Genomic DNA, 26,319 nt, shown 5'->3' with positions numbered 1-26,319 from the left:
GAATACGGAAGGAAGTGAAATGGGCAGGATGATCGGATGAGATGGTGGGGTTGAGGGGTGGGGGAGAGACGTTGTCGACAGAGCCGCGCCTCATTTAATTATCGCTCCACGATCAAAGCGCTAATTGCCGCGGATACATTTCCCCATCCATGGCACTTTCGCGTGCTTTTTAAACGTTTCGTCGGGAAAAGGCAGCGCCGAAGAACCACACTTCGGCCTTCATAGTCCGGTGAACAATTTTCAGGTAATTATTTAATCGATGGAGGAAACGCCGCCGTCCCCGTTTCTTTAAACTACGCTCGCGCCAGTCCCGGATGACTCCATATTGTTTGGTCGCAGAGCGGAGCGAATCGTAAATCCGACGCGTTAATAATCATCGAGTGATTCGGGGCCGCGATGAAGAACGAGTGCGATTCATAACGGCATGAGTCATAATAAAGAGAGAAAAAAAGTCATCAAAGACTCTTGGCGCTCGACCGCAATAGCTTAGGCTCGTGCAATTTTTCTCTCCCCTACAACTAAAAAGTCAAAAAAGAGAAGACCAAAATAAAAAACATTAACAAAAACAAAAACAAAAATAGTGCAGAAATCGAGCGTGTCGATACTTTTCTCCTTTTGCACGGCGATGCTTTTTTACAAAGCGATCCAAGATTTTTATATTCTGGCCCGTAGTTCGACGGTTTTCCTCTTAAGGAATGGAAAAGTTACGTTAAGTGACGCCACTGCATAGCGATGGGGAAAGAAAGAACCGTTAACAATTTCAGCTGCTTCTTGCTCGCACGCATCGCACAATGGGTGGGAAAAAATTTATGACTCGTAGATTTTATTATTTTCGTAGCCGGTAGTCCTATTATACTTACGTACGCCGCCCGCTTTATGTTTATTTCGCCAATGTCCCAAGGCGATCCCAATAGGCGTCAAACGATATGTTAAAGCTCAGATAGAGGAGCCACTTCAAAAGTCATCGGGACAGATGGAGAGCGCGCGATGGCGCTTTTATATTTATGTGGTCAGAGTTCGACCAATCCACCATACGGGCTATACTGACAGCACCTACGCATTTTTATTTTTCCACCGTTATGAAAGAGCAATTCGTCGGCGGAAGGAAACGTACGAAATGCAGCTCGCCCTTCCGCCGCCAACCCCCCCCACGCCCCTCCATCCACCACAAATTAATTGGAATTTTTCGCGACCCCCCCCCCCCCCCCTCCCCCTCCATCCCTCATTCCCTCCCTACCGCTCACCCTCACCACTCGTATATCTTCTCTACCTCCCTCCCACACGCACGCACGCGCACACGCACACACACAAAAAAATCATTTTTCTGTCACGCACCGAGTCCATCCGCATACTTTAGCGGCGACCGTAATGATTATCTTACGGGCAGAGCGTTCGTCGCTTGGCCGCAATCGAGCGATTCCTCAATTTTCCGCAGCGCAAGCTCGAAAATTGCCCTGCGCGCAAAACTCGTCCGAGGAATCACATTTCTCAGGGCGAGCCAGGGCCACGCGATAATCGTAATCGCAGCGGTCATTACGCGCCCGAGCTGCGTAATTTTTTCCTCCATTCCGCCACCTCCTCCTCCTTCTCCTCCTCCTCCTCTCCCTCCCCGCCCCTTCCCATCATAGATCGGCTCATGATTCTCCTGCCCACCCACCTCCACCCCGCTGCTATTCGCAAAAAAGCTTCCGTCGATAACTGCCTTCCCCGAAACTCTCCATCGTCCTTCGGATTTGCCGATGAAAAAAAGTCGGGCGCGCGTTGAGCACGTAGCGGGGACTTCCTATCCGCGCTTTCTTCCCTCCTCCGCCAATCAATCCACTGGGATTCCTCGACAATGCTCGACGATCGACGGGGGTGCCAAGCGGAGTAGAGAAGCAAGCCTTCGTGCCTCTCGAGAACCCCTTGGCACGTGAAAAGTGCGGCTGCCTTCGTAATTAATCGAGCATATTATTGGTTACCGATTGGAGCCCATCGAGCAACCATTCCAATGGTTCTATTATTTCTATTTTTGTTTTTTTTTTTGTTTTTTTTTTTTGTTTTTTTTTTGTTTTTTTGTTTTTTTGACTAATTAGTACAATGACAAACCGTTGATAATAAATTAGCCTTCTTTCCTCGTGGCCCCCAGTCCAGCTCGAATGTTGCATATTCCGTTTGGCGTAATATCGTGCGACGATTGCGCACCTGCGATTAATTAGCATTGAATGCCGAATGGTTAAAGCGGCGAAATTCACCGTACTATATTTATTCGCTGCTATGGCGGAAGTGCGCACGGCATCGAATTCGCAACTACGAAAGCGCAGTCTTGGCTTCCTGTAGCGTCGTGCTTATGGCTCAGACATTTTGTTGAAATTCGAGATTTCGCGAATAGAAATTCGGACTCAATAATTCATAGCCTTTTACATATTCTTCATCTTCATCTTCTTTGCCTTTTATTATTATTATTATTATTATTATTATTATTATTATTATTATTTTTATTTATTTATTTATTTTTTTTTTTGCTATAAGCTGACGTTGTTTGGTGTGTGATTTTTTCTCGCTAATAATTAGCAAGGATACTCCATTATGCGAATGTTTAACCAAATCAATTGTTCATATGCTCGTATGGCATTTACGTCTGAAATGTCATACACGCCTACACGGAGTTTTATCATACAAACGATTGGTCGACGAATACGTTCTTATTTTTTAATGCAATATAAATTTTGTGAACGTTGGAGGAGCTCCGCTCGTTCGAATGCTATTTCCATTCCCAGCTAAATCAAATGTTTGCCCTTGTTATATCGAGCGTTTTATAACAACTATTACTTTCATATCTCACTAATAAATTGATCATATTCGTGTTTGCAACATTGAAAGCGGTTTGCCATATCACTAATGCAAATCATACATATCAAGCGGATAGTAGAGGATCGTTAAGCAAATCGATCGAGCAAATTCAATTGCCTGCGTCGCCAAGACAATTTAATTTCCAAGATTCGTGTTGAACTTTAGATGAAAGAACATGGAAATTTCTCACTAAGCGAATCGCGTAACATTGCATACCCAATGCCTCTTAAATATTCAAAGCCGGTATTTTAAGGTGAGCATGAAGAAGACATGGCGCGTACACGTGTAATTACGCGGCATACAAAAAGTCCCATCTAACGATGCCCCCTTTCTTCCTTGTTAATTTAATAGCGCGCGTAGCTTACAAAGTGCAGAGCGGCGGGCACGAGGCGGCAAAAAACGCACGTGAAAATTCAGGGAACGACGGTAGGCAAGAAATGAAGGCTTCGTGATGCGCGTCCGCGAAACGCACGCGGAAAACACTAAAGTCCCGTAATGCTTCGAACGAGAGGCCTTCTCTCCCACCACAGCGAGTGCCGGTGACGGCGGCGGTGGCGGTGGCGGTGGCGGTGGCGGTGGCGGTGGCGGCGACGGCGGCGAACAATAGTACAGTTACGATAAGATAATATAAACATTGGGTTTATTGCGCTCGGCCGACCGAGAGAATGAGAGATGAACACTCGATATTGCCGTAGTAGTGCGATGAGAGCTGTTTGCTCGCCTTCGTCAGCCTTCCCTTGTCCAAACTCTCTATTTATATCCGCGAAAACTTTCAAAAAGCCCGACGATGCGCGAACGGGCGAAGATCGCTTTTACCTCGAGGTTCTCCCTCTGGGTACATATTCGCTTTTGTTTTCTCTTCATTTTTATTCCTTCGGAAAATTCCTGAAACGTGACGCGCATTTGGGTCACACTGGGGCGATAAGGTCTTACGACGAATAATTCAAGCTCCGTTCTCCCCTTCCTCGGCCCAGACGCTTTCCTATTTCGTTCGCGAAGCGCTCGAACGGGCCGCGGCCGCTAAATTCGATACGGCTGCCGGCCCCTTCGCTTAATACGCCCGATAATGCGGGCCGCACTTAGGCCCCCGTATGCCGGAGATAAACTGGGCCCGGGCGTAGCCTTGGGGCTCCACGAGTACGAGTCCCGCGCGCTTCGTTTCGTGTGCCAAGAGAGTGCGCCGGATGACCGACGGACACGAAGTGAGGCGCGCGTGGTCCGTTAAACTCAGCCTCGCCAAGAAGCAACAATGACATTGTCTAGTCTTAAAAAGTATGGCGATGCCGTTAGTGGTGCTGTTGGTGCTAGTGCTACTCTCGGCGCTGTCGTCGCCATCGTCGCCAGGGCTTTCGCTGGCGATCTCGTTAACCGCTGCATCCTCTTGCTTACAGACGTCCCGAGATGAGCGAACGGCGGCGAGTAACACGAGTCCCAATACCCAGCAGAGCGGGACGCCGACGCCGGTGCCGTCGCCCGTGGGCGAGGCGCCCCTCGGACGCGCCCTGATGGAGACGGCGATACAGCAGTCGGCGGCCTTGGCCCTGCCGCCCCCGATGGTTGTCACGCCACCGGGATACTGGTGCGACGGCACCGAGCACAGACACAACCTCGACTCCGCGGGCAGAGCGATGCTACCGGCTCAGCCGGCCTGGCAGCCGAGAATCGACCAGGACGACACGGCCAAGTGCTACAGGCGCTTCTTCGTCGGCAGGGTAAGTCCTTACTAACTAAAGAGATGGGATCGCCTAGTCGAAGGCGTGTCGCTATTAATGCCCGAGCGTTGGGCGCGAATCCCCATGCCTCCTTCATCCTCATAATGAATAATTCATTGTACAATTTATGCAAGTTTTGTATTATTTATTCATTGTGCTTATTATAGCGAGAGACGTGAGATTAGACTGTGAAGATTAAATCTGCAATTGAGGTTAGCCTATGACAATTCGTGTTAGATTCTCGTAGCTTTTGGCATTATTTAAATTGTGTTTTGGAAGCGTCATTTGGAATTTTAATTACGTTCGTGGCCTTCGTTTATGACCAATTATCTATCTACGCATTTATAAAATAGTAATGATGAAACACGAAAAAATTTCGTTGCATTTCTTTGCTTTGTTATATGCAATAGATAGTATTACAATACAAAGACTTGGGCTTTATCAAAAGTCGTGACAATTTTCTCTCTCTCTCTCTCTCTCTCTCTCTCTCTCTCTCTCTCTCTCTTTCACGAGGTAAATATAAATTCTAATAGTTAAATAATCTTCGCTTACTCACGAAATATAAATTCTTATAAACCTTATAAATGTGGACTGTCTTTGCGATAATGTAAGATAAACGTAAATGAATTGTGCAACTGTTCATACGTATACTATATGAGCTACTTATTAAAAAAACGTAGTGTCGTTAATGTGGTTAAATCGTCATTGTAGTTGTTGACACGCGGACAATTAAAAAATGTCGCAAGTTTTAGTGATGCGAATATCAATGGATATATTTATAAATTGTCGGGAGTACATAAAAATTCTTCATTACCAGAGCGCTTATAATTTAACAAACTTATAATATAACAAATTCAAGTACTATCGCGATGTGCATAAAGGCCGGCTAATTGAAGCTACGCTCCGTCATATAACATTCTTATAGTAATATAAAATTTATAAATATTGTTGGTAGTAGTTGTTGTGCGATAAATGTGAAGTTACTTTTTAATATTTACATAAATACAATGGCCTTGATTTTCACATGGCTTTCGTGCTCGAGGATTACTAATCTTCTTGGCTGCGTTAATAAGTAATGTGCATAATTAATTGAAGTATGCAATGGCTTGAATTAACTTTAAGAATAATTAAAAATATGTTAAAAAATTTTTTAATCACGCGAATCGTAAATAAAACGGAGAGTTGATTATTTGCGTATGCATTGAATTTAGTTTAGCGTTTACTTTAAAGTTAATTAATCTCACAGATTTACAATAATACGATTTGTTTTAATAACAACATCGTGTTTTATTGTAAAAAATGCAATAAACCCATAGAATCTAATTTTCATTAATACAAAGTTATAATTATTATGCTCTGATAAGTTGTATAACGTCTAACTGCCAATTCAAAAACATTCCACATTGTAATGAAAATACTACGAAACATTAGAAAATGACATTCGTGCCCCGTAACTTCACAATATTACAAATTAATGCTCCTATCTACGCGCACACACACACACACACGCGCGCGCGCGAAAATTATCATTACACTTAATGTATTTACAATGTTTTATAAATGTTTACATAGACAAGATGTGTGTCGATTACCACAATGCCTGTGAATACACATGTATAATTTTTCAGATTTTTATCACGTTTTTCTATTTAAATTACTATCCCTATATTCATTGTCATTAAACAGCTCACGAATAGCATAAATGTCAGCGCTTTTATTATTAAGAAGTTTTGTATTCTAATCTCGAGACGTTTGTCGGCGTTAAAAAGTCGTCGTTACTGGTATACGCCGACGACCCATACTCTTCTGTTTCTGGTCTTACGTTTTTTTTTTTTTGTTTTTTTTTTTTAACACATCACGTTGAATCCATTGATCGATTGTCCATCCATATTAATCGAAAGTATTATTGCCCAACGATCATGATCTTGTTCTTTTCATATTAATTACAAAAATTTTTTGTACAGTTTCAAAAAATATGGCTCATATATTTTTAATGTTATAATAAAAAATCACTAATGTACGGCACAACTAACAAATTGTATTAAAATGAATTATTACGTTGTTTTCTAATGTTTATATAGATTTACTAGTAAGGAATGGTAATGTTTTGTTTCGTAATCGAATATATAATACGGAATTGTCAATACCCATTAAAAGTGTAAGAAAATTAATTAACTTCATTCATTTATGTTTGATATGGCAGAGGACGTAAAAAATTTTAGTACAAAAGCACTTGCCGATAGTAATTAATTAAGCAGAAAAGTTATTATCAGTGTAATATAATAAATGAAATAGACGTTTATTTGTAACGGTAGAGAATGTTAATAAAATACATTGTTATTAGAAAATTAATTTTTGACTTAAAGTTAATGACAATTAGAAGATTTATATATAAATTAAGTATATTGGATTGATTCGTTGAATTAATTAGTATCTTGAGTGATATACAGCCAACTGTTTAAATATTTACGAAATAAGAATTTATTCAGTTGATTTGTCTGAAATAAGTATTCTAGAGCCTAAACAAATAGCTTTGTGCTTTACAACATTTAAAATAGCTTTACTGTTCTCAATTTCATTTAAATAGTTCGTACGTAATGTGATTTAAAACATTTATGTCTTATCTTATTTTATGATTTATTAGCGACCACAACTGGTTTATTAATTTAAAAAAAAAGAAGAAGAAAAAAACAAAGAAAAAGAAAAATGTAATTGAAACACTTATAAAGTTATTTTTAAGGATCTATTTAAATTATTCTTTTTATGAAAGAAAAATCATACAGTATTACAGCAACACACGTATTGTTTCTTTTAGTTTAAGAATGCAGTATTTGCTATATATATATATATATATATATATATATATATATATAATTAGTAATTGTAATCTTTGCATCAGCTGAGTAATTGTAAAGATTTTAAATACAAAGGATAAAGCATTCGATACGTTATTATACTGTTTACCAGCGAGTGGCGGCGATATATACATTTTAATTCGTAATTATGATTATTATTGTCGTTCGTTTGACAACAGTTTTTCTAAACGAACAACTTTTTTACTAACATTATCATCCGCGAGTTTCGTTTATTAGTCTCGTCCTTGGTAATGCTCAGAGGGACGATTTCCGCCATCCGACATTGACTAATTGTAGAAAATGACTGTGCAATGTGAAAGTCACACGAGACTCGGTAGGTCCGTGCAAGAGCCAGAAAAAAGGGAGGAAACGATGTTTAACATCACCCATCAATCGCGTCAGTTGCAAATGAAAAAAAAAAATCAGAAAAATCAGAAAAATATCCTCTTGCGGCAATTAGGAGGATGCTGGCTGTTTGTTACGCTACGAGCGACATTGTACACATACCACTTGACCTCAACAAGTGTAGATGGTAGTTGGGATATTAGCAAGATCGAACGTATAAAAAGATAGTTGAAAGAATGAAAAGGAGATTTTCCTCGTGCATCGGCACATTTTTAACGACTTCCGCATCCTACGATACGCGTACGAGTGCGTTTATGCTCGCCTAGGCAATGTAGACGCGTTTATTCCTTCCACCCGCAACCTTACATCGAAGGGATGCACTTTTCAAAAGCTCCCGCGCGGAGGGTACACGAAGAATAAAAGATTACGCGGATGAGTGCCCATACGCGTCTTTCTTCCTTTTGAGGCTGTAATACGTGCGCTCACAAGGGAAACCGTCAAAGCGAGAGTGGACCAACCTTCTTCTGCCCTTTTTGAAATATAGATAACGGGGTGGGGTGGGGGGCGTATTGGTATTGGCTGCACTAAAGGATATTATAGGCGTCGTGCGAGCGCACCAAAAGACGGGGATATGTAATGGTTTTTTAATTGGACGAACAGCCGCACGCGTTATTACCGCAGCCGCTCATTGTTCACATTCGTGAACGGAATGTTCTTGACTGCATTGAGAATAAAGGTTTTAACGTCACTGTCGGCCGAGGATTCCATCGGGCTATTATCTCCTCTTTTCTTTTTTTATTTCTTGGTGAAAAGCAAATGGAAGCGACGCTCTACTTAAGCGCATATCCGTCATTATCAGCGATTCCGCTTTACACGTGAATCTATACTGTAATGAGTTACGGTCGCTACCCTTTGCGTTTTGTTGAAAACGCCTTTACGCCCGACTTATACGTAACAATTAGAATTTAATGTATTTATCGCGATGAAGGATTAATTACGAATTAGCCTTGTCACAGTGGAAAATTATAGCCGAGATAATGTCTGTCGAGAAGACGAACGGATACTCGCTCCTTTATTGAAACGAAGAAGAATCCTGCTGCTTTACAGAGCTTTTTATTTTTTCCACGGATTTCTTAGGCAAGCAACCCTGCACAACTAGAAGCTCCAGTGGCAATATAAGGCACATATTATTTCGAGCTCGTGGGTGCTTTAAAAAAAATAATAGAAGAAGAAGAAGAAGAAGAAGAAGAAGAAGAAGAAGAAGAAAAATTGAACGAACGGGTGGAAAAAGTAAATTCCTCGATGAATTCGCGCCATAAAGATCGTTGAATTACGTAGCAATTAAGCTCGATGTTTTCATTCGGCGGGAAACATATATTGTATAACTGAAATTAAACCCCGAGAAAGATTCATCGCTACGAACACAGAATTTTATTATAAGCGAATAAACATACGGTTGTCGTATTTGTTTTCCGTCTTACGTCTCATAAAAGGAAAAGCGCCGAGATTATAGGAGGGGTATACAATAGGAATCGCAACGATCTTTCCCCCGGTGTTACCGCGCAATAAACCGATGTGGATTATACGCGAATATAAAATTGAATAAGCACGGCGTACGTCGGTGGAAAAAGTGACTGCTTCAAAAGGCTGAGGTATAAACTCTCGGTTAGAGGAAAATATGAGGAGCAAGAGCCACAACGATATAAGTGTGCGCGAAGAGAGAGAGAGAGAGAGAGAGAGAGAGAGTGAGAGAGAGCGAGAGCGAGAGAGAGAGAGAGAGAGAGTGACGAGCATATAAAGAGAAAAATCGAGATAAAGGAAGAACGAGAGTGGGGAGGAGCGCGAAAGAAAGAAGCAGGAAAAGAGTAGTTTGGGCGTGGGAGTGGGAACGTTCTCACACTACAAATTCACAATGTTCGTAAGAAGCACTTCTAATTGAGGAGCGCGAAAGAAAGAAGCAGGAAAAGAGTAGTTTGGGCGTGGGAGTGGGAACGTTCTCACACTACAAATTCACAATGTTCGTACTCTCTCTCTCTCTCTCTCTCACTCACTCACTCGCTTACTCTCTCTCTCTCTCTCTCTCTCTGGCTCCCCCACCCACCCTTCCCTCCCCACCACAATGTCTGTCTTTTCTTAACTACTCTTTCTATGCTCATCGTTTAATGCTTTCCTTTCTTCCAGTATTTTGTTTAAATTCGGCCAACGGACATTTCAATTTCGAATATATTTCACGTAAAGATAAAATTATTTTAATCGGAACAGTACTATATTATTCATTAAAAAAAAAAAAAAAAAAAAAAAAAAAAAAAAAAAATGTGCAAAAAGCAATTCATCTCCTTGTAAAATTAAATTCATTTTTATTTATTATTTAATATCATATATTGCCCATTGCACAGAGAATCATTGATGTGTCGGCGGGTGGGAAGGGGACAAAGATACTCCCATTTATCTTTATATTTGCTCTTCGCTTAATGTTTAACACTCGTTAATCCAATCTTTTTTTCTTCTTTTTCTTTTCTTTTTTTCTTAATATAATATTGCGATTCACTTCACCTTCCATATTATCCATTTTCGCTGGAGAAATCGGTTTTACTTTGTTTCTTTCCATTGCATCGAGCCCAAATGAAAATCGAACTCGACCTTAATGCCCGCCCGGGCTTCTCAGCTTTCAAAACTGAAAAATGAAATACAGTCGGACGTGGCTCTTGGATGTTGCGAATTAACGTGGAGATATTTGCCGAGGAACGTTACAGGGCTCCTCTCGGCCTCGTTGCACAAATTTTTCAACTTCTCCGTTTTCCCCGCTTTCTCCCTCGTTCGTTCGCTTTTAACTCGTCTGCGTTGACGTGCGACGCATTATTTATTTACGGAAACTCGAATGGCCCGCTACTCGAGAAAGACGACGTCGAATAACTTGGAAGGCTCGAGCCCACATGCGCGCCTGCGCGCCCACACACATTTTAATAGAGTCAGACAAGCATGTGCAAGTACTACCAAGTTTGCCTCCAGTTACTTATTTACCCTTCATTCTTTAATGGATAATTGCTAATTTCGGCTGACGAATAGTTCAGTGGCGCGCTAATTAAATATAAACATCCAACTCTATCGATTGTGATTTAGCACTGGATTGCGAAAAATAATCTGCCGTGTTGAGCGTGAGCGTGAGCGTGAGAGAGAGAGAGAGAGAGGGGGAGAGAGATAGGTAAGCTCGACCGTGAAGAAGAAGTGATTAGAGAAACCGCTGGCAAATCTTTGACGATAAGGTGAATAAATAAATATTCCAGTATCGACGTGATATTCGATATATTTTACGTCACTTAACGTCGCACCAATTGATTGCAATATTTAACGCAGCATACAAAAGGAATAATACCGTGTAAATATTAATTATTGCGTTGGCAGCCTATTAAAATATTGAGTGTACATTGTATACTTGTAAATATTATATTACCTATTGGACATTCGAGTTATCTTAGTGAAAATAAGCGCAACGTCGACTTTCGAAAGATTATAATTTAGATAAAAACACGTTAGATTTTACGTGAGAGACGAACTCGCTATACAAAGTACCAGAGCGGCAAAAGGCGACTTTCCGTATGTCTGTGTCTGTGTCTCTCTCTCTCTCTCTCTCTCTCTCTCTGTGTGTGTGTGTGTGTGTGTGTGTGTGTGTGCGTGTGTGTTATTGTATGCGTTTATGCACACCCTGCAAAGAAACGGCTCGCGACCTTATCTCTTCCTTCGTCGTTTACTCTCGTTGTCGGGAGGGGGGTTGGGTTAGATTGGAGAGGGACGAGGAGGCAATACAGGAAGAGAGCGGAAGGGAGTAAGGGTGGGAAGGGGAGGAGGATGGCTGACAGGCGGGGACAGACGAACGGACGGTAGATAGCGGATAGTCGTCGTCGATATGTGTGTTACCGCATCGATCGAAGAGAAAGAAAATGGAATTGCAAATGTAATGATTGATTTATTACGATAGATACGACTTACGAAAGCCTAACAACGTTATTTAAATTTTTTTTTTTTTTTTTTTTTCGTTTCTTTTTCTCTTTCTTTTATTCTTTTGTTTTGATTTATGTCCCCCCCCCCTCTCTCTCTCTCTTTCTTGTTTTATTCCTGCAGGACAATCTATGTTGGAGTTCTTGACGAGATTCTATAACTTTAATCGAGTAGATTTAACATTACACGACTAGAATATCGTGTTGTGCTTGTGCGCTTATTTCTTTAAACGCATTTCACATATATTTGCCTGATTTATTTACCTTCGAGTATAATAAAATGCTTCGTGGATAATTGATAGCTCTGAAATGAATGGCATTGTAGAAACGAATTATAGGTCAGTTAAAAACTTTTCAGCTATTATATCGATACTCAATATCAAATTAAAACTGCCGGTTTAGCCTTAGTCCTCGGAAATTTTACAGAAAAAAATGTTTACAACAATACAAATGTCGCTCGAAGATACACACTTCTCTCATCCATCGAGACCGCACATAATATTTTACTCTACATTCCTTTTTATTCTCTCTCTCTCTCTCTCTCTCGCAAACGCGCGCACACAGTTAATGAATGAGAGAAACCTTCGTTTTTGGGCATTATCGGCGTAAATCGTTAGATCGTTGGGACGATAATTAGATAACACATAATTGTCCTTTAATCGCTACCATTTAAAACTATAAAGCTAAGGGCACTTTTATCGAATCTGGGGATATCGTGAGGTAAGCGGGCGATAACTTCTACTAGTTCTAGTCGTATAAAGAAGCCCATAAAGTGACGTGGAGAGGCGCACGGATAATGCACGCATTCCAATGGCCCCGGAGTCACCTGAGAACCATCGATCCTTGGCACGCGATGCCGCGTTGCCGCGCCTAATCCACGGAACAATTATGGGGAATGTCGAGTAATATCGAGCACGGGGAAAGTCGAGTTTCCCTCGTGGGTGAGCTGCGGCACGAGATGGGTACGTGTAATCGAAACGTGAAACGTGCTGAAGTTGTGAAACGAGGATCGACGGGATCGCGACGACGGGAAGGCGTTGACAACCGTGCACCGGGCCATGGTGGACCAGGTGAGAGAGATATGTTTCGACGTCCGTGTAACCCCGTTTCGCCCAAGACGCAGACAGACGCCTATGCTTCGAGATGCCGGCCTTTCGCCCCGGTAATTACTCCACCCACGGACCCGCACGAGGAATTTCAATTTTACGGCGGGACGAGATGGAGCGCACGCGCACCCTGGCCCCCTTGATTATTCGACCGGCGAATATTTCCTCGATCAGTGGCTATTATTGCGTTAATGCGAGGCTGCGAGGCTGGCGATTGCCTAAGGCTCGTTAATTTGCAATTATAGTGTAGTATGCCGCGGTGATATTTATTCGTCTGGGTTGTCAGATTAATTTGAAGAAAATACGGGGTGACGATGGTGGGTTCGGGTAGCGCGAGATGGGTCTAGTGCGTGAGAGAGGCTGGAAAGGGCGAGGACCAACGAAGTAGGACGTTTTGCCGAGATCCGAGTTGTCGGGCGACTAAGCCGACGAGTGTTTTGACGGTGGGCGGGAGGTGAGGAGGGGAGAGGCACGCGTGGCGAGGATATATCTAACGGACAAAGTCGAAGCTTGAATCCTCGTTAATCACGAGGCGCGAAAGTACAAGTCGCTCGCGCTGTCGTCAACAGTATTATTATTATTATTGTTGTTGTTGTTGTTGTTGTTGTTGTTGTTATTCTACGTATAAATATTAATCGAGCGTACTGTTAAGAGTATTTATCCGCGAGTGGTAATTAAAGCCACAAACTAGTCGAGTACAGCGACTCGCGTTAATTGAAAATCCACTATCGAAAAGCCGGGGGATGGATTCGTATAATTGAAAATAAATAATTGCCCACATACTTGACGCTCTATCTTACGAATTAAGTTCCCATGCTCTTGTTACTCGGAAGTCTTATTCTTTCTTTTTTTCTTTTTTTTTTGCGTTTTTTTGTTTTTATTTTTATAAAGTGTGCTATAAAGTGTGCTAAATTGCTATAAAGTGTGCATTACCACAACAAATACGCGATAAATTGTTTACTCCAGCCATCACAGTTGATTGTCCTATAAGAATTATAAAAAATGAAGAAATATCAAACATTATCGTAAATACGTATTTACTCGATAAAGGATGGTGAGAAAGTGACCCGGGGCCGGTAATAAAATAAATAAACAATGGAACCTGCGGGAAACGGTTGCGCTAAAAGTCAAGGGTCTTTGTACATTCGCATAAAGCGAAGCGCCAAAAGGTCCGTTTACGGCATGTTTAATAACGTCACTCGCGCAAACGCGACACCATAACTGGTTCACCTTCGTCGCGGCACCCCTTTCACCCCTTTCACGAAAGTAGAACGAGCGATCGACGGAGAGGGCAAATGTAAGTCACCGAGAAAGTGAGCGATCGCGCGGTTCGCGTATACAAGTTCGATCACGTCCGATCTCGTTCATTTTCTGCAAACGAATTGATTGGCGATCGGAAGCTGCGTAACGCCTTACGTAATCACATCACCGTCGGTAGAGCTTATTCTGGAGATGCGCAGCATCCGCTTTGCGATCGGCATGTGACACCAGCAGACACCTGACCACCGTGACGTCGGCGAGGCTGCGCACGTAGACCGTTGCCGAGTCGATATATCGTCGTCACGAGGTGCGCCTAAAATTTAGATTCCTAGAAAGGAGCGATGGAGGACTCGAGATTAGTTTCCACGGGTATATCGACGGCTAGTTATTCGTCTTAGATATTCTCGAACGATTATGAGTGGGGGAGGAGGAGAGAAATGCTTAAACGAGCTTGACTTTTATTAATATTGACTGTAAATTGATTTCACTAATATATCCTTACAAGGGTGCATTTGTAATTACAGAAAGCCTTGACTTTTATTAATATTGACTGTAAATTGATTTCACTAATATTTTACACAGATTTTAATGTAGTTGCAGATACTTGCAATTGGGAAAATAAAGTCACACTTAAATTATGAGGATTCAAGACGCTTTCGAGACAATTTTGAGGTTACTAGGTGCTTGAAAAGGATCCTACCGCCGCATACTGTATTATAACGATTTAATAACGAATCTTGTACGAGCTTTCGCGTATTAAGAATGCAAATGAAAGAAAAGAAAATAAAAATACAAAAATAAATAAAGGCAAAATTATCATTTTGCAATAAAAATGAAATAAGCTTAATGAGCGTCATTTATAAGCATAACGACCGTTCCGTGAAACGAGAACGTTATCAAACTTAAAAAAAAAAAACTTGCATTAAAAAGAGAAAGACACATTTGTGTAATACGTGACAGTTAGGAAAGAACCAAAGTTGTTCCGACTTACATTGCTCGCTCTCTCAACGAGATTTTGCACGGAGTGTGGAGAAACTTTGCGCTGCTCGTGAATTTGAAAAGAAAAAGACTCGTCGCCGGTGAACGTGGCGGGGTGGGGTTAGCGAGTCAAGACACCGAGAAGAGCGACACAAGGATAGGCAGGAGTAATTGCGGTGAATTTTTAATAGGGCGACCGGTAGTGAGTCCTCGCCGCCTCGGCCCGGCTTCCCGCACCCGGGTAGTAGAAATAATGCCCGCAGTCGACGTGCGACGTTGAAAATAAAGAATAAGTCGACCCATAGGCGCGCGACGCCTTATCGCGCTACTCGCATTTCTTGTGTTTTCTCTCCCTCCCCGCCGCCCCAGCGACCCAATGCGCCAATCGACTTTAGCAGTCGTAAGAGCGAATTATCCGAGGGCCGTTTTCAGTGGCCGTGTAGGTAGGAACGGAAGCGGCGCAGGAACTGCCGCCACCTTTTATTTTGTCTTGATAAAAGTTTCGAACTCCTCGCATACGCCGATAATCCAAAGTTATTCGCGCTACTCGTGACGACGATACGCCTAAATTAAGCAAATTAGGCAAATTAAGTTCGTACTTTGCCGCGGCTCCCACCAACTTGCCTCTCATTTCAGACATCAATACATTCTCGTGTGCATGTAAGGTACGCGAAGGTGAGGCTCGTTAATGAGAAAAATAGAATTTTTGACGATGGCTCGCTGCTATTCTCGCATGTAATGTAGTCGACACATCACGACGCCATTACATTATCGACTCGTCTCAATCAATTGCACAGTCGTTTATCAATCGGACATCTTTGCAGTGATGCCATTCGTGCATTTGGAGCTCGTCTGGACGAGCAGTCGAACGGATATATTCGCTCATCAACGTAAACAAAACTCAGCCTCCGTAGCTACTAATCGGCGAGAATTTCGTTTTAATACGGCGGCAACTCCGCTGATCGATCACTTATCGATCCATGCAATACGGCCGTCACGTTGCGCAATAGATCGATTTAGTCTTCGCAGCGTGGCATTAACTCGCAAGTAAACCGGGAGTGCCCACGTACGCGGTAACGCGCACGCATGCACGCACGCACGCACGCACGCACGCGTACAGGGGCTCGTGGCACTTATCAGCGCACGTCACAGCGATTGCGGGCGTATAAATCCAACGATGTCGTGTCGTGTCGTGTCGTGCGTTGCATCGAATTCGCGACTTATGAATCACTCCTGTGGCTCGTTTGTGCCGCGTCTCGCTTAGCCATTTGCAACGAATTTAACCGAGTTTAAGATAGAGAGAGAGAGAGAGAGAGTGCGAGTGAGTGAGTGAGTGAGTGAATGAGTGAGTGAGTGGAGGGCAGAGGATTATTACGGTATTACCAAGAGCTCGATGCCGGGCTATTTTCCCTCTCTTTTCCCTGCTATTGGTTTTGCTGTTTAAGCACTGGTGGAATCGGCAGCCTCGAATTCCCGTTCGAACGAAATTATCGATTGTGCGAACTTTCGTTTGAAAAACGAATGCTGCGCGGCTCGAGAGCCGTTGCTTTCCAGCTATCGGCGATTAAATTATTTCGCCTACTCGAGCTTTACGCGAGCCAAGGCATTTATAATGCAACTTAAGAAATAAACTGGCAATGAGCTAGCTCATTATCCGATTAAAGTAAGTGCAATATTGCCAGACCTCCCGGTTTATTTATGCTAATTAAATGGAATTAAGGGGCGTGAACTTCACGCGACTCGTTCGAAATGTTTGAACAAATTGCACTATCCATGATAAGTGGTAGGTAGCAGCCTTTAAGCGACCGTGTGTCGACGTTTTACACTCATTTATGACATTCGAAAAGTTAATACGAAATCTATTGCGAGTATGTTCGTCTTGAATAGGCTTGTAAAGATCTCACTCTCTCTCTATTTTACTTTTAATTATAAATGTAATTTTTGAAAATTGTCTTGTTCCGTATGGAAAATACAAATGTCGCGAACAATTCAGTTTAAGGATGGACATTTAGAGAAATGTAGCTCGTCGAGGACGCGGTTGCCCTCATTGCTAAAGCTTCCTCCAACAAGCAGGAGGATTCGATGCCTCAAACATCAAAGAAAAATTGTATTTTAATTTTAATACATGAGGAAGGTCCTCGTCCCCAAGGATAATGCCTCCTTTGACACATAGGGCGCTGTCCTTTGAGGCCTCGAGCCGCGATACTCACATGTCGTCATATCGTCATTTTCAGGAGCACTTGAACCTCGTCGGCCGAGACATCGATAATGGACCGGTGTTGGTGTCGATAAAGGCGGAAACTGTAGCTGGCCAGGAACATTGGAGGGTGCTGCTGCGGCTGAGGGCCGGATCAGTTCACGAGCTCGTGCCCGCGGCAAATCTGGGGCCGAACCCCTCGCCAGCGAAAATGGTCAAGGTAAGAGACCCGCACCCTTTATCAATTCAAAGGCTCCTTGTCATTTTTTTCTTCTCTTCTTTTTTTTTTCCCATTTATCCCCCCCCCCTATCTCTCTCTCTGTAAAAAATCAAAGAATACCACCGGCAGATCCATCGTTGAATCATGGGCGTTTGCGCAAATTTACGCATAAACCTCAGGCTACGAACAATTACGGGGGTAGGAAATCATACCCCTTGAGGTAGATTTGGCCGCCGACGATTCTGGTAAGGAAGGGACGAGGTGGATACGAAGAGGCGCAACGATGCGACGACGGACTCGAACATTTCGAATAATTCAAGCGCCTGGGAACGGCAATTAAGACCAACCACCTCTACCAAGAGAATATCAATCGGGAGTCGAGTCTATTATCTCGGGAGTTTGAGAAAGTAAAGAATTTTGCGCCGCGAGTGCCGGCATCAGTGCCAGGCGCGAAACTTTCGAAATTTCGCGGGAGTCGTGAGAGCGGAGTGCCGTTATACATTTATAGCGCGTCCCGTGCGCCGTGCTGTAATTAATTTGATATAACCTTATCGCCAAAGCCTCGTGACATTTAATCGTTTCGGCATTTCTGTGATTTATTCGCATAAGTACATTTAATTGCGCGCCCGCTACGCCTCGCCGCTCAACGAATAATCATAACAACGATACTCTGGCCCCTTAAAATTTCTTACGTCAACGCGCTCAAGGTCAGTTTATTTAGGACTTGGATATGAGAGTCGCCGCGTTTTCTTTATTTCACCGTGAAATGTTTTTCGCGGAAGTGAATAATTTTTTAACAAGAAATATATATATATATATATATATGGATCGCTCAGGAAGATCTTCGCACCAAGTAAATATTTTGCCTTTGAAGTGCCAATAGAATAAAGAGCGCATCGATGGCGTCCGAATAAAGCCAAGAAGTATCCTCGAGTGAGCCAAAGTAGACGTCTCGTCGTGCCTAATAACTTTGCCACTTTTCTCGAGTAAGGAGAGAAAGCAAAAAAAAGTCACCGCGTGCGCGGCTCCCCGTACTTTCGACTTCTTCGTCTCAGTGTGCACTTTCTGCGTAAATAAAGTACGAGCTGCTCCTTCCCTTAAAAGTAAATGCTGCAGACGGCAAATTGAAGTAACTTTTAAGTGCCTCATCTGCTAGCCGAAGCGCCTTGCGCCCTCTGCTGTCCAACTACAGGACCAACTGCAGGTACAACGACTGGACCAACCACAGGTCCAACCACAGTCCCAACGAGCATTTAAGAAGGAAACTTGGCATGAACTCGTGCCATTGAGTTGACTTGTTCGTAAACCTTATCAGTGCCTGGAATTGAATGGGAGAGCAGGATCGTTGAGACGTCGTAACAAGCTTTATCGATCGGTTGCAACGGACTCTCCCGAGAGCCGCGAAGCTACGGCGCATCTACGGCTTCCCGATGAACCCCGACACGGGATAGGGGATCGCCCGATTCGTCGGACAAAACAGTCTCTCGCTCCATAGCGGCCGGTGGGATAAACATCGTGTGTCGGCGCCTCGGGGTTGAGTCGCGGCGGCGTCGCGGCGCCTCTGGAAATCGAATTTCCACGACGCCGGGCGTTGTGAAGCGAATGGAGGGAGGGATAAACGCATAAGAATCACAACATCGCGACTAAATAGTATCGCCCTTTGAACGCCGGGTTTGATCGTACCTGGCCCTTCATTAAGATCAGAGAGAGAGAGAGAGAGAGAGAGAGAGAGAGAGAGAGAGAGAGTGTGTGTGAGAGAGAGAGAGAGAGAGATTTCTGCGGTTGCCGATCGGGACAACTCGATTCACGTGGCCGCCAATCCTCTCGTTTCTCTTTTAACCATTAATTGCTTGTTTTGAATGTTGGTATGGTCGTTTCGATGAGAGAGCGATCGTCGTGAAAAGTGTTGAAGCTCGAGGATGCTGGAGAAGATGGAGGAAAAGATGACTCGTACAAGGCCACGGTCAAAGCGACCCGTAAACTTTTTATTATTGCATTCGATATGGACGAGCCGTTCGCGCGTCGAGTCGTACGACTACGAGTGGCGGAAGTTTTAATCGATCGCCGCGTAAGAGACGGCCGATTCACGGTGCAATTAGCGATTCGCGTGTTTGGGTGTATTTACGATACCCGAGCACAGATGTTTGGTTGAATTATTGAACAATGGCGTTGAGGAGTAAATTTTGATATATGTTATTTTAAATATGACGATAGCCTCGACTGACTAATTTGCCATAGGACGATAATTACTAAAGGCTATTTGGCGAAAAAATGTTTGCGCTCTCCTTTCAATAATTGCCTTTATTCTTCGTTGGCATTGGATTGTAAATTTTTCACTGAAAAGTGCACAAAAATTGGCCTGTTGAACGATTCGAACGTGGGGCCTGCCATTATTTAAGGGGAATTTAAGATAAGTTAACTTCGTTAACCGACCACGATCGAGTATTCGTCATTCGAACATTCGAACATTCGAATAAGCTTAGATTCGTCGGTATTGCCAATTGCATTTTATTTGGCATTTGATCGATGAACATAAACCCATTTTATGACTTTGAATTTGAAAGCTAAGCTTGCGCGCGGACTAAAGACAATGACGATAAGTCCAAGACGATTAAATTCTCCGTATTAAATCAAGCGAGCTTAAATTATTGTACAAATTATTTTTCGTATCTCGTTCCCCCCCCCCCCCACCCACTCATTCCGCCACCCCCTCCAAATACTACTCAGCCTTATTTGCTAGTGCACAAGCAATCATTTTACTTTCGTTCGTTGAAGGATGGATCTACTTTCAAGTGGACACTTGGTTACTTTATCCAATTAACTTTAACTGTCGCGTTTCATTTGATGCGAAAATTTTATTGCATTCGTCGTTGGGGCGAGCGACATTGACGCTTTCACTGCGGTTTATTAAATTAATCGCAAATGTACAATTTGCGCTATTGTTGATATTTTCATTCGAATGAACGAGGCATTTGTTCCCCCTATCACTGTGCCCGCAGATTAGCGGCCTTTTAAGTAGTAGAAAACGATATTAATATTTCCCTTTATCTTACCGCTGCAATTTCTATTTTATATTGCACTTGATGGAAAATTCGCCGCTAAACAAATAAATGACGATGAGGCTGAAATAAGAAATGAAAATTTGCCTAAACGTCCGATCGATCGACATTGCATTTATGAAAACGCGATCGTTAATTTTAAAAGCCGACTTTTCATTGGTCCGAGGACACAAATGAGCGAGAATAAACAAATAACAATAAATCGCGATTGAGACAAAAGGTTGCTCGCGCCCGGCTGAAAATTATGTCTCATATTTATAATGATAAAACGCAGACGCTGATCAAGATATAAATATTTAATGAGTATCGTGCCCAAGATAAATAGAGAGAGCTAAGCAAAATTTAATACGAGTTTATTGTCATGTTGCCGTGCACCTGATGCAAAAGGCGAGCTTTTCTGTAACTGTCAGCTGGAGATAAAACCCGAGACTCGGAGCGTTAAGTAATCTAACCAAAGCGTGCAGACGAATGCCGTCTTTTACATATCTTTTACTTTGTTCCTCCGGTACCCTCGATTCCCAGCAGATACAGAGGAATTACAATCTGAATTCCATTTCACGAATCTCTTATTGAGTTTTCCGAAAGGTACAAATTGTTTTTTACATCTCACGATGTAAGAGCGCCCGGTTACGTCTTATCTATTATATATATATATATATATATATATATATATATATACAAGATTCGACGAGATACGACTGCTTAATATCGAAATTTACATGCGATTGGAATGACCGCTTTGACGGCCGATTCGTTGCTTAATCTTCTATTATTACCATTTTTACAAATAATGACGGCATTAATAATTATAGAATACAGCGAGAAAATAGAAATCCAACCGCTAAAAGTAATGGAATTAATCGTATAATAGCTGCTCCCCGCAAGTTTTTTTTTTTTTTCCCCATTTGTATTTCAATAACTGAATTCCGTATGGATAGAAAAAAAAAGGATAAACAAAATAGAAAGAAAGAAAATAGATAAATAGAAAACATGCCGTTATTATTATAAAATACTCGTTAAATGTATCTCGCGCCTAACTCAGCAGTTACGCCAAAAGAATTCATTAACAACCGGCAAATTTAAAAAAAATTTTGCCTCGCCCATCCATCTTCCTCGGCCATCACAATTTTCCATCTCCATGGTGCACTGAAAAGCAAACAACAAAGTGAAATGTTTTTTAAGCGATGCGCGCTCATGGCCAGCCGTAATTTCGAGAAGAAAGAAGAAACTTTTACTTAACTTTACTTAACTTTTACATAGCTCGGCTACTCAATTTTCGAAGGTCATTCCGTCATTGTCAAATCGAATATTGCACGCGCATGACTCCGACTCGGTAAATCGCCATTGTCGCAAGCACGTCGGCACATTATCTCGATAATAAATTCGCAGATTGAAAGGAAGAGGGGCGCATTAAAGTCGCCTCGAAAGTGAAAAATAGTTATAAAGGAAAAATACGATCCCAATGGTCCAAGCGAGTATTGAGGAATTCATAAGGAACGAATCGAATGGAAATATCACTTGAATTGTTTTATTTATAATAGTTCGCCGGCACGTACGTATGGAAGGTAAGAAAAGAGTCTTTGGACAAACAGCTTCGCGACGGTCAATTCGATAAGCCAATAACTCAAACAACGAATGTCCCAGGAGGGGGCATTTCCATTCACTCCCAGTCTATAAAGATTAATAATGCCTCCACCCCCAGCCCAACCCCAGCATAGAGAATTCTTTCTTCCACCTGAAGAGCCGCTGCTACGCCACGTGGTCGCAGGCAGGCGAGTCGATCATCTCGATCTCAGGGACAATAGTCGGCCCCTCCCAATGCAACCACTATTATCGCTAATCTCTGCCCCCCCCCCTTCCCACACACACACCCTGCAACCACCAATAACCAACACACGGCTCTTGATTTTGCTGTAGGCGGTGAACGAGTCGTTGAGCGTGAGCAACCTCATGCCAGTGGTCTGCTCGGGGGCTGGTAGTCTCATCGCCCGGTACGACGAGCACGCCCTTGTCTCGCGATTCAAGTTCGGCGTGCTACATCAGCGGGCGCGCCAGGTCACCGAGGAGCAGCTCTTTGGCAACTGCCTCATCACGCCGGCCTTTCAGGAATTCCTCGACCTGCTCGGCCAACGGATCGACCTCAAGGACCACAAGGGGTGAGTAGACACTGTGTCTCGATTACGACGACGACGAAAGCTGGCTGAGGGTTTGGAGGGGGGGGGGGGGGGGGGGGGGGGGGGGGGGGGGGGAGGAGACACAGGAGGTAAATCAGCCGAATGGTGATTCGATTCGAGCGAGTTTTAGAGCCAGTCGCGCCGAGCCGCAGATTTGTTCTTATCACACAGACAGCGGCTCGCTGTCGCTTCCTTTTCCCGGAACGTTGCGACTCGACTGAGAGACGTTCACTTTACCGATATAATAATGGTTGCACACGATCGAATAGTCGAGCATGGATTAGCGGATCGGGGCGACGAGAGCTTACGATAAAATGGGATGGGGGGGGGAGGTGTAGGGGGGGGGGGGGGGGGAGGATGGAAGGGTAAGATGAGAAGGGGACAGCTGCAATAGAAACTAATGAAATAATTAATAGGTACGGAGGCGGACTGGACACGCGACACGGACAGACGGGCGACTCAGCGGTGTACGAGGTGTTCCGGGGCAGGGAGGTCCTCTTTCACGTGGCCTCCCTCCTACCCTACAGCCCCGGGGATTCGCAGCAGCTGCAGCGCAAGCGCCACATCGGTAACGATATCGTCGCCATCATCTTCCAAGAGGAGCCGACACCCTTCAGCCCCGACATGATCGCCAGCCACTTTTTGCACGCCTTCATCGTCGTACAGGTCATCGATCCCTGCACACCCAACACCAGGTACCGCTTACCTTAACAGCGTTACTCTTACCGTTGCCTTTGGCCTTTTCACGTACTCGTCGTCCACTTTGCCAGTGGACGTCCGTTCGTTTAACGATACGACGACTCGCCACATATTTCATACCACTTATCATTTACTTCTTTTATTTTTTATTTTCTTACCATACGTCACTAGAAATCTGTATCAGCGTGCCGCCTATTGCTAATAATCAATTATTAAAATAATATTCGATAATAAATAAGCCCCGGGGCCAAGAAATGTAATGAAAGACAGAGCAGTATTATCGGGCTCGGGCACCTCGTGCGAATCCTTCGCCATCCCAAGCTCGCGTGCAGTTGCTCACGAGAGGATTATAATTAACAAAGTCTCTTTTTCTTGGAACGTCGATTGGCGCAGGTACAAGGTGAGCATCACGGCGAGGGACGACGTGCCGTGGTTTGGTCCGACCTTACCGACGCCTGCCGTTTTTCTCCGCGGAGTCGAATTCAAGGAGTTCCTGCTTACGAAACTCGTCAACGCGGAGAACGCCGCCTACAAGGCCGAAAAATTCTCGAAACTGGAGGTACGCCCCGATCGTCCGCTTATGCGAACGGTGACCGATCCGAGGGTCGAGAGTCCGTCGACACGTAAGTAGTGGCCACCGTGATGCCAAAGTAAAAAAGCGGTGTATTCTTACCGTAGCTGCGGACGCGGTCATCCCTCCTGGAGTCCCTCACCGTCGAGCTACAAAGGAAGACGAGCGAATTTCTGGGCGGCGGAGCGGCAAGTCTCGGTGTCTTCCTCGGTAACTGCTCGGTAAGCCCGACCTCGAACGACGTCTCGGGCTCGGGATCCGGCGGCAGCGGCTCGCGCTTCATCGACACCGTGCGCAAGGCACTCATATCCCGGGTGCGCAACGCCTCGACCGAAAGCGTGCCTCAGCAGCTCTCGAAGAAGGCCCAGTCGCTCGAGCCGAGCCCACCCAGCAGCAGACAGTCGACCAGCAAACTCACCGGGGCCAAGAGGCCCGTCGAGCCCTCCAGTCCACTAGGATCGCCCGACCTGACGCTCAGGAGGTGAGTTCCCCAGCAGCGCGAGATTATTTGGGTTTTTATCCCCGATAGTTGGTTGTTGTGTGCTGGAAGCACAAGAATTTTACGCTCCATCTCTCGTCAACTTTAATCTCATCTATTACCAAGAGGGACACATGAAATCGTAGGACTATGGATTATTATTGTTGCGTAATTATTGCGAAAAATATTCCAACGATTAAGAACGTATTATGAATGCCCAAAGATGTTTAATAATACGCGTGGAGGAAGATCATCTCGATCATCGCATTCGCCGAAATAGAAAATGAACAACGAAATGAAAGCAGTGGGTGAATGAAATGTTGAATCAGTCGAAACCACGAGGTTACGCCGCAAAGCGAATTGTTGTTCAATGTTGGAAAATTGATGAGAGTGAGAGAGTCGATTGAGAGTCGATCATATTAAAACAATGCCGTGGCATATTGTGGACGAGACATCGGACCTGGGCCGATCCACCGTTGAAATCCACGTAATTTCTGTTTGACCCGCGACGTTCTCGCTAATGCCATAAACAACCAATGACAATTGCGCAAATCTTGAATGTACGGTAGAGAATTTTAAAGCGACTACATAATATAATATGAAGTCCCGTTAGTTAAGATCTTGAGGATCGGATTGGTAAGTGCGTGCGCGGCTAAACCAAATATTAACTTTCGCGCGATATAATAGAATCGCGAAACTCATAAATATGCATTAAAACTTTTTATTCAGAGGCAGATTGCGCCGTAGATGGAGATTTTGAATTTGAACACGCGCGAATCCCATTAAAGTTAGCTGTTAAATGCTGCAATAGACATAAATGAATGGTGTGTCAATTTAAGTAACGGGACAGTATGCAAAATGAAAGAATTGCCAAAGAAAAATAAAGCGAAACTCGTTTAATTCGTATAATCGAGAATTAAGCGGTACTAGCGGATGATCTCATCTATCATTGGCGTTGATCAAAATTACAGCACTCTACGTGCGTATATCAATTAATTTAAATCCACTATCCGGTTATACGCGAGCACAGAAAGAGATTATAAATATTCTTTAAGTTTATGTTGTCGGGCATTTTATACGCGTACATGAATATCGGCTACGTCACCGATAACATACCTCCTATAGCGTCAAAATTCATTATCGATCAATTGAATATAACAGTTTCAGAGAAATTAGTTAGCAGCGAATTATTATTTCAAGAAAATCAACGAACTGTCTGCGGCTACGAACTATCTTTTACGCATTTATTTTCTATCCATCACTGACAGACAGACGGACATACGGACAGACAGACAGACAGACGGACAGACAGACGGACGGACGGACGGGCGGACGGACGGACAGACAGACAGACAGACAGACGGACGGGCGGACGGACGGACGGACGGAAGGGCAGACGGACGGACGGACGGACGGACGGACAGACAGACAGACAGACAGACGGACAGACGGACGGACGGACGGACAGACGGACAGACGGACGGACGGACGGACCGACTGACGGACGGACGGACGGACAGACGGACAGACGGACGGACAGACGGACGGACGGACGGACCGACTGACGGACGGACGGACGGACAGACGGACAGACGGACGGACGGACGGGCGGACGGACGGACAAAGGGACGGACAAACGGACCGACAGACGGACGGACGGACGGACGGACGGACAGACAGACGGACAGACGGACGGACGGACGGGCGGACGGACGGACGGACGGAAGGGCAGACGGACGGACGGACGGACGGACGGACAGACAGACGGACAGACGGACGGACGGACGGGCGGACGGACGGACGGACGGAAGGGCAGACGGACGGACGGACGGACGGAC

General features: G+C 44.0%; 1 protein-coding gene across 5 annotated transcripts in view; it reads left to right on the top strand.

Annotated features, from left to right (window-relative positions):
- LOC105367479 (rap1 GTPase-activating protein 1) overlaps positions 1 to 26,319 on the top strand; it is a 184,958-nt gene that overhangs the window by 157,219 nt on the left and 1,420 nt on the right. For 4 of the 5 annotated variants that reach the window (XM_011506203.1, XM_011506201.1, XM_011506204.1 and 1 more), the window contains 6 exons: positions 4,224 to 4,544; positions 17,318 to 17,500; positions 22,477 to 22,715; positions 23,150 to 23,428; positions 23,826 to 23,991; positions 24,111 to 24,484. In XM_011506203.1, the coding sequence (XP_011504505.1) occupies positions 4,224 to 4,544; positions 17,318 to 17,500; positions 22,477 to 22,715; positions 23,150 to 23,428; positions 23,826 to 23,991; positions 24,111 to 24,484 (1,562 nt within the window). Of the gene's footprint in view, positions 1 to 3,514; positions 3,668 to 4,223; positions 4,545 to 17,317; positions 17,501 to 22,476; positions 22,716 to 23,149; positions 23,429 to 23,825; positions 23,992 to 24,110; positions 24,485 to 26,319 lie in introns of those variants that run through there. The other variant, XM_011506205.1, reaches the window with a different exon arrangement.

This window comes from Ceratosolen solmsi, unplaced genomic scaffold, assembly GCF_000503995.2.
Source record: "Ceratosolen solmsi marchali unplaced genomic scaffold, CerSol_1.0 scaffold7, whole genome shotgun sequence".
NCBI lineage: Eukaryota > Metazoa > Arthropoda > Insecta > Hymenoptera > Agaonidae > Ceratosolen > Ceratosolen solmsi.
The sequence above is the reverse complement of the archived record's forward strand: the minus strand, read 5'-3'. Positions and strand labels throughout refer to the sequence as shown.